Here is a 9,458-nt window from a genome sequence, read left to right as displayed (position 1 = left end):
GTCCACCATTGCTTCATGAAGAGTTCATGTATTTTCCAGAATGTTCAAACTTCAAATCCAAATGCCAAAAACTGGCGCGACAATTTCCCGCAAATTAAGCGAGAATCCTAGGAATGCGCTGTGTATTTCTAGATGCTTTAACAATCAGCGGGGGATAAAAAAGGAAAACACGCTGATGTTTTGACGATGACATTCGCGTTATAACTGAAGTAAGATGTCTAATAAGTCGTTGGTAGATGACTACAATAATCACCGCGTTGATTGTAAAGACGGCGGACCAACTAGGGATCGTTTGTCGACTTCAGATCAATCGTTGAAAGCCGCTTGGTACGATTATTTGTGGATTTTCGGCAGTGTGGGTTTCTATATAGCGGACGTTGTGACAGATATTTTGGTTTCTCTCAAGTATTTCCGCAATGGGGACTACATCTGGTTTTCTCTTACACTCGCGTGTGTCATGAGTGCTTCGTTAGTTATGATGATGTTCTCACTAAAGTGGTATTACGACGACACGGCTGAAGAAGCCAGCAAAACAACCATAGTTGTTTTGCATGTGCTACAACTTGGCCCGTTGAAAAGGTATTCAATGTTTAATATTGTCATTTTAAGGTCTTATTAATATTATATCAAGTTGATATTACGAATGAAATTTCCCTGGAAACTTGGTTTTGCCAATAGGGATATTAAGAAAATAAAGTGATATGAGATTATAGGACAGTACTGTGTCTTACACTAGAAGTACCGTAACAGTATGGAGGATTAATGGATTATGAAAGTCCAAGGGCAAGGTTCAGATCAATCAGATGTAATATGAAACTAGAACATTTGCCTTATTAAACTCAGCACAATTTATTTTTCATACAAATTTGGGTCTTGTCATCCCACACATGTGTATACATATTTAAACTAGGGCCAGTTTATATGTAGTAAAGGGTGATACAGATTTTAGAACCAGGCATTAATATATATCTTATCTCAGAAGGTGAAATTTTATTTGTATAAATCCTATTAACAAAATACTTCTACTTCAAGTAGTAAAGTCTGAACATTCTGGTTATATAAAAGAAAGGTGTTTAAATATTTTCATTGAAGAACAAAAATATAAAACACAATCATTTTACAATCATGGATGCATGCATGTAAACAGACTTTTTTTAATTGAGAAGAAATCAGTTTATAGAATGTCTATTTAGCTGTATGTTTCTCAATTCCGCCATGCTGATTCTACAGAATGACCAATAAATATAACTTTACCTCATGTTTTATGAACACATGGGGAGAAAGGTATATTTATGAGGAAAATAGCAACAACAAAGCATAAGAAAACTTCAACCACATGCTGTGATTTTAATTATAGTAAAACATGTAACTATGAGCTGAATGACGGATCATTTTATGTCAAACTTTTTGAATGATAAATTATACAGTATGTATGTAGAAAAATAGTCAAATTCACATAACTCTTGTTAAAACAATCCAAAGTGAAAATGCATGAATTAAGTTATGCGAAAAGAAAGCCCATACTATTGCTAATATGGCTATATTGAATGTAGTATATTTTATAATTATATAACATATAGGCATATTCTTGTATATCTGTATCCAAAAATGATTGTTAATATTGTTGTTTACTGCAATCTTTTTTACTTTGGAGACAGTTGGTATGACATTAGATCTTGAAGTGCCTTGCTAGGTATTAACACTCTATTTAGTATATACATTACATTATAATTAGTAAGAAGAACAAGAGAATATGGTTTCTCAAGTTAGATCCATTGCCTGCACACCATCTAAATCTGCTACATTTGATCAATTGTTTTGATACCTAGGTACTGGGAGTATTACAGAAGTGCCAGGCGCAGCAGGAAGGAAAATCCAGATAGAAATGCCTATAGTATATACATTGAACAATGGCGTGACATTGCAATGCTACGATTATTTGAAGTATTTATTGAATCAGCACCACAAATGGTTCTTCAGCTGTATATTTTAGCATATAACAGGCATTTTGACAAAGACAATGATTGGTTGACAGCACTTTCTGCTTGTTTCTCATTGATATCTTTGGCGTCATCAATCGTCAGTTATTCCAAAGCCCAACGAGATGCATCGAAAAATAAAGGTAAACTACCTTTAAACATGGCACACTACCTTTAAACATTGTTTGAGTCTGATTGAGTTTAGGGGCCTTCAGGTAATGAATTTGTAAGCAGTTAATCTTGACCAATTAGGAAACTGCAAGAGATCAAAAGTCATTCTATATTTGCACCTTGGTACACTATGTTATGTTATTTTACCCCCTGGCAGTCAAGTCTTGTGACCAAAGTCTACAGGGATGCACCCCAAAATCCACCACTATACACACCCCAAATTCACCACTAGTTACAATGACATTGGGGCCAAGGGTAGGAAAGGAGTGAGGAGTGAATAGATGATGATTGGTGGGGGGGGGGTAGACTGACACAAATTCTGCAGCCACACCAAAAATAGCTGTTGTTGTGAACGGTGCTTAAAACTACTTATTTTATTTTTAATAGGCAAGATGACATGGTGGGCCTTCGCTTGTCAGATTGCTTGGCGCATAACGATGGTGGCATCACGTATTGTTACCCTTGTCCTCTTTGCCTCAGTCTACACATCTTGGATCTTTCTTTTCATTTGTCTACATTGGTTTTTAATGGCGTTCTGGATACGTTGGCAGAAGCCATCCTTTGGTTCCAAGAATAAAATCCTAAAATTTATGTTCCCAATCGTTGTGGGATTCATATATGTTTTTTGTTTTTTCAATGTGAAAGATGGGTTCACTAGAAAACGTTTGATATTGTTTTATGCTTTAATGTTTGTGGAGAACTGTGTCCTTATGGGATTCTGGTTGCCTTACAGCCACGAGTATGGTGTAGTATTTGTGGCAGCTTTAGGAACGGTATTTGGTGGTTTTTTTATTGGTGTTATTGCTTTGGTTTTGTATTACCATTGTTACCACCCTAGCTTATCGATACAAGGGATATTCTTCCGGACATCACACGATGTTCCGACTGTTGCAGGTATTGTTGAACGTAAGATCTGCTGTTGTGTTGTACGATCTTATGAAGATGAAGATGAAGAGTCATTAACGCCAAAAGGAAAAGAAATACTTGTAGATATTCGTGCAAGTAAGGGCTCTCTCCGGCCTGGTGTTGCCCAGGGGAACAGGACCTCCAGCCGCTCTCCGCCTTTGGAAAGCGAGCTCTTGTATCACAAGCCCTCGCAACTGCAGAAGCAATATTCGCTGGATAGAGAAAAGATAAAAAGGGAAAAGGCTGAGAGAGCAAAGTGGAGGCATAGTTCGGGAAACGTTGTAGAAAATGGTGTTACGAAATCAGTTGTAGTAGCTTCAGAGCGAAGAAGTCTTCCTGAAGAAATTGAAATGAATCAAATTCGGGGTGGTGAAACAAGACGTGAAAACGGACATGTATGTTCTGTGGATATTCATACGCCAAGGGATCGTCAACCTAATGATGGTCATTGTACAATCTTATTTAATTCTCATGTGCCTTCTGAAAGACATAATTCAAGCAGTGTTGTAAACATTGACCCAGATTTGCAACCGACTCATAATTTTGATTTGAATTACAATAGATCTAATGTAATCCGAAATGACGGACATAAGATTGGAGCTGTTGTGGCCTCAAAGACATGTAATGATGGGATTCACTGTGGTACTGATGATGAGAAAGAGACTGAAGCATGTGATGACGGGATACATTGTGGTACTGATGACGAGCAAGAGACTGGGACATGTGATGACGAGGTCCACTGTGGTACAGACAATGAAAGAGACACTGGGACATGTGATGATGGGATTCATTGTGGTACTGACGATGAGAAAGAGACTGGGACATGTGATGATGGGATTCACTGTGGTACCGATGATGAGAAAGAGACTGGGACATGTGATGATGGGAAACACTGTGGTACTGACGATGAGAAAGAGACTGGGACATGTGATGATGGGATTCACTGTGGTACCGATGATGAGAAAGAGACTGGGACATGTGATGATGGGAAACACTGTGGTACTGACGATGAGAAAGAGACTGCGACATGTGATGATGGAATTCACTGTGGTACCGATGATGAGAAAGAGACTGGGACATGTGATGATGGGACTCACTGTGGTACGGACGATGAGAAAGAGACTGGGACATGTGATGATGGGATTCACTGTGGTACTGATGATGAGAAAGAGACTGAGAGATGTAATGATGGGAAACACTGTGGTACTGACCATGAGAAGGAGACTGGGACATGTGATGATGGGATTCACTGTGGTACCGATGATGAGAAAGAGACTGAGACATGTGATGATGAGAAACACTGTGGTACGGACAATGAAAAAGAGGGTGGGACATGTGATGATGGGATTCACTGTGGTACCGATGATGAGGAAGAGATTGGGAAATGTAATAATAGGGTACGTTGTGGTACAGATGATAGAAAAGAGAGTGGGACATGTGATGATGGGATTCATTGTGGTACAGATGATGAGGAGGACACTAAGGCTCCACTATCAACGAAACGTTTGCCTGGGATAAATCATGGAAATATCAAAATGGAAATTAGTGAAGCTAAACATTCGGAGACGCTTCAGGACACAGAAGGTAGTTTGAGGAATTGTCCGACGGGCGAGACGCTCACGTTAGAAGATAGTGATGTTTCAAACGTCGAAGATCTATTTGCACCATTAAAGCAACTGACTGAAAATTCTGACAGTGTAAAATTCCACCACCGTTACAGCATTGTGTCTGATTGCATCTCGCTATCTTCATCGAACTCATCTGAAAATGAAGAAAGCAAATATTTAGGGAAAAAACGCGATTGGAACGATGGTTCCTTTATTTATAAATATCCACACTCAGATGTTACAGATTCAAATGTAAAACAATTTTTTTGCCAAGATGAGTCTGAAGCAGCTTCTGGCGACTTGCAGTGTACATTATATACAGAATCCTTCCAGAAAAGGTACGGCGCAAAGCGAAGCCCGATACCCCGCTATAATGAGCGAAGAAGTAAGCGATCTAACCGAATTAGTTTTCCGAACTTTGTTGCCACTAATTTAAGACGTGGGCGGTTTTCGTCGTTGCGAAAATCACGCGAAGATTGCACGAAACGAGGCGAAGATACCCGACGACATACTGTAGATTTTTCTCTCCTTACCTCGGAAAGCCCTGAAGCCCTGAAAGCATTGTCCAAAACTCTGAAGCCAAAGAAGTTTGGTTCGGTTCGTGACAAGCTGGAAGAGTTACATTTAGACTAATACTCGAGTGGGAAAATTCTTCGCAGAGAAATTAAAACACCGATGTAGCTATACAAACCCTGGGTATAACGCATCGTTTTGAATTGATTATCCCAATTTTAATTAAAGCCTTGAATATTTCTGTTTAGGTCGGATTTTCTAATGTGTACCGAACTGGGGATACTTTCTTGGTTTTGCTTATGAGCATGATGCGAAATAGAGTTTCCAATATTTTATATTATTGAAATGTATTATGATGAGTCTCCTGGCGGCCTGTGAGGTGCTCCCAACTAGGCAACCCAATTTTATATATCAATGACCTGAAGACTTAAAACAAATGACCTTCCGAAGTCTGGAAGTGAAATAAAAATCCACAAAAGAGTTTGCATTTTGCACGAATTTATTCTTAATAATCATGTAAATCGCAATATCGAAATTGTCTAAAAGATTGCAGGTCAATGTTAAACCATGCACCATGAAAATGTTTGTATTGTCATGTAATGTTTATTATCATTTCACTCAGAAACCTGGGAACGAGTATGCATTCAGCTTGCGAGTACCATTGCATATAATTAAATTCAATTATGCAAGCACAGTACTTGCCCGCTTAAGCCTGAACACAGATCTTCGTTTCGCCCGCCTTGAAATTGGCGGGCAGACGCAAAGCCGGAACAAAAGTCAAAATTGCCTTTCTCCCACTTTGCTATTTTTCGTAATTTTGATGATTGACACATTTAGCACCTAAAAATTAATAAAATTAAGCTTGTTTATTTCAATGCTTCCTATAGTTTCTTGTATACATTCTAGCGAACAGAAGTGCTAACTAGTAATAAGAATTAATTGTCGATGTATTATAAAAGGGTTAAATATTAATATTCGAAAATTGGTCTTCCATATATGCATGGCGCCGCTCATTGTTTTCCTCACCACGTTACTATATGCTTACCCGAATGGGATTTAAGTACTGTCGCTTTAACAGAAACACAACACTGCGATACATAGTAGCGTAGCCAGCCTGTCGATTTGTCCCGCTATGCTAATATTTTAGTGTTCACTGGCTGTGAAAACAATAGATTTCTAAAGACATGAATAATTATAATAATTCGAAATTTACATAGCGGGACAAAATCGTCAGGCTGGCTACGCCACTGTACATAGTCATAGCGAAATTCAAACTTGTTCAAGTCTGAATTTTTATGTTTTTGCAAGAGATGCGATCATACTACACCAGCACAGTGAATCAAAACCAGAAGCGATATGTGCATATATGTCTGTGCCGCGTAACCGTTACGCGTATCAAAGGAGTGTGCTCGTGAGTGCTTCTGGTTCGTTTCAATTTCGGTGTTATCGGCACATTAAAATAATATTTTAGACTGTGACCGCGTAAATTGACTGCAAAATTGCGACTGTACACTAGCGACATCCGTGTAAAAAATGTGTTGGTATGATCTGTTGAAACTTGAAAGGCTTACAATTAAGTAAATCTCCGGAAATGTTCAACTGCAACAGAACTTTTAGCGAGTTTTTTTGTGTACTTACATTCACACATTTTGTGAATACCATTCGAGCATCGGAATTTTATGCACGCACACTACGTAGTTCTTTGTGGAGAAGACACATCACATGTGTTTTTGAGAGTCTAATTTTCCATCCTATTTTACCTTATAACGTAAGGGCACGCTTCACGCTTTGAACTGCGTCGCAAAAGTTAGAGTTGAGTTTTATTCCTTGTGAACGATCTTTTTTATGTTATGTTTATAGGCCGGTTCAGTATTTTCGTGCAACTATGCAATAATTACTTTCTATTTAGTTTACTTAAATATTTTGTGATAAAGTTCAAGTAATACATGTTCAAGTAATAAGTTTAAATCCACGTTTACGATAAAGATGACTATATATAAATTTACCCACAAACTGACAATAAACATCCAAAATGGCATTTTCTTTGAAAACATAAAGAAAATACCATGTCTTTTGCTCAACTTAGTATTAGTTCATCTTAATATAATTTTCTGCTGTTAACTCGTTTTTTGTATCAATTTCCGTAAGATTCACCCCTTCCTGGTTGTGGTAAATTTCACGACGACGACGATAATAGATAATGATCGCCGTGAGAATTCCAGCAACGATTCCGGGAACCAATCTTGCCCCAACAATGATATACGTACCACTCAATTGAATTTGTAGATTTGACGATGTCGCCGCATTTCGTTGAAATTGAAATTCCATGAAAGTAAATTTTGTTTAAGAACACGAAGTAAAGAAGTAAAGTACCGAAATATGTTGTAAGTTAGGTAAGTTTGTAAGTAAAGTTTGTTATTTCTACGAAATTGGCGGAATTGTACCAACTATGCTCTAGAAATGAAGATCGAGTAATCAACTGTCTCAGCAAAAAGCTGTAAAATTATTTTTCCTAAATAGCGTCGAAAGAGACGTTTTTCGATAATTGTCGGTGATTAGTGCGATTTGCTAATCAGAACGCAGCATTGGCAATATTACTGAATTCTTACTAATTACCTAGGTAACTTTATTCGGATTTTTTTTCGGTTTTCAACGTTTTCAGGCTATGAAAACAAGCTAACTCTAAGAGAGTGGAATCATACACAACTACTTTCAAGCCAGGAGCAGTTGAGAAAAATTAGTCAATTATCGGTCTTCCGGCAGGAATCGAATTTACCTACATCGAGTGAAGTGCCACAAAATCGTATTTGATTTACCATCACCGTGTCTTTGAACACCTTTTCACTACAGCCGTATACCGTAGTAAATATTTTTCACACAACCAAAATCCGGTTGTATAGTACTTGTATAATATGAGAATGAGGCATTCGGCTAAAGTACAAAAATGAAATATAAGGCGTAAGACTAAGAGAATACAATTTCTCATCTATGCATGTTTGGAAACTCTGTTTGGGCTATGTTTGGAAATTGTTATGTGCATCTTCTGAGGGGTGTGGATTATAATATCATGATGGCTTCTACCAACAGTGTCTGTTACAGTGGATTTGCGTAACCCTGCAGTAGTGTTTTGCGAGGTTTTGGGAGTACTATCGTTCAATGTTATAAAGTGACTGTCCCCAAGACGTTCTGTGGAAGTCATTTCACCAGACCAGGCATATAACTGTGAAAATACCTAAACCTAATATCAACAATACGAAGTTAAAAGATAGTGAGAATTTAACTTAATAATTCGGGACTTGAGTTTGCCCCCTTATCGGCATACTCCCAAATTTTGGTCTGGATCTCTCAGTCTATCTAATATATAAAGATCAGTGATATAACAACAAAAATAACTTTTGCATTCGACGAATGAAAATGGCCACTTTTTTGGGTATACAGATCCTTTATGGAGAAAAGTGTCATACCTTTGTTTTTTATGTCCTTAGTTGGTTTGTGCATGGGCTCGTTCCTGTACCTTGATTCTGTTAATTTATGCTTATTCAAAATACCCACGAAATGTGAGTATTTCGAACGGTCGATTACAAGGCCTTTCCTCTTCTCTCCTCCCAGCCCCAACGCCCCTACAAAGTCACAGAAGGCCCTGGGAACGAGTATCTATTATAATTTAGGTATACTTACCCACTACCCCTAAGTAGTTGCCTATAAGGGAGTGGGCCGACGCGGACATGACGCATTTTTGCCGCCTCCAAGAACAGGCATATTTATTTCAGAATTTTTGAACGTTAATAGCTATCGGTGTTATAGCAAATTGTGATATACATCGATTCATGGTGCCGTATCTTTAGATAAACCCAATGTTTTCCGCCTGGGACACAAGTACAAAATCGTGGCCCGCTTAGAAAGTCGAAGCATGAATGCTTTCGTTATAACAAAACTTGGATATTTCCCTCGAAAGGGTTCATACATTAATATTAAGATTTATTAAGAGGAGGATATTTCCTAATATTCATCCAATTCATCTATCGGATCGAATCTCATATAAATTATACATGATATCGAAACAATCATATTGTGGCTTGTGTATATTCTTTACCGGTAATAGTTAAATTTTCTTAAATTGCTATAGTTAACATTCATTTAAAAATTAACTGTTTTTATGCGGCCAAATTGAGTTAAAGAAAAGCAATAACACGAGTTCATGTAAATTTTACTGTAAACCTACTGGAAAAATAGCAAGTAAATACTAAATTGACGTTATTATACATCGCAAAGAAAATTGTTC

The 9,458-nt window shown here is 37.7% G+C and overlaps 1 protein-coding gene across 1 annotated transcript; it reads left to right on the top strand.

The window, feature by feature from the left end:
- The first annotated feature begins 161 nt into the window (after positions 1–161).
- On the top strand, positions 162–5,571 carry LOC114522802. The gene is made up of 3 exons (XM_028543549.1): positions 162–579; positions 1,830–2,122; positions 2,538–5,571. The coding sequence occupies exons 1-3, from the start codon at positions 215–217 to the stop codon at positions 5,294–5,296; spliced, it is 3,417 nt and encodes a 1,138-aa protein (XP_028399350.1). The 5' UTR covers positions 162–214; the 3' UTR covers positions 5,297–5,571.
- Positions 5,572–9,458: the final 3,887 nt, after the last annotated feature.

The sequence above is a fragment of the Dendronephthya gigantea genome, unplaced genomic scaffold, assembly GCF_004324835.1.
Source record: "Dendronephthya gigantea isolate DGI-Jeju-01 unplaced genomic scaffold, DenGig_1.0 000024F, whole genome shotgun sequence".
NCBI lineage: Eukaryota > Metazoa > Cnidaria > Anthozoa > Malacalcyonacea > Nephtheidae > Dendronephthya > Dendronephthya gigantea.
The sequence above is the reverse complement of the archived record's forward strand: the minus strand, read 5'-3'. Positions and strand labels throughout refer to the sequence as shown.

Excerpts from the sequence above, each read along its gene's own strand:
- LOC114522802 (XM_028543549.1), top strand. The coding sequence starts at position 215 with ATGTCTAATAAGTCGTTGGTAGATGACTACAATAATCACCGCGTTGAT. Across the intron at positions 580-1,829 it reads CAACTTGGCCCGTTGAAAAG|GTACTGGGAGTATTACAGAA; the intron begins GTATTCAATGTT and ends TTTGATACCTAG. Across the intron at positions 2,123-2,537 it reads AGATGCATCGAAAAATAAAG|GCAAGATGACATGGTGGGCC; the intron begins GTAAACTACCTT and ends TATTTTTAATAG.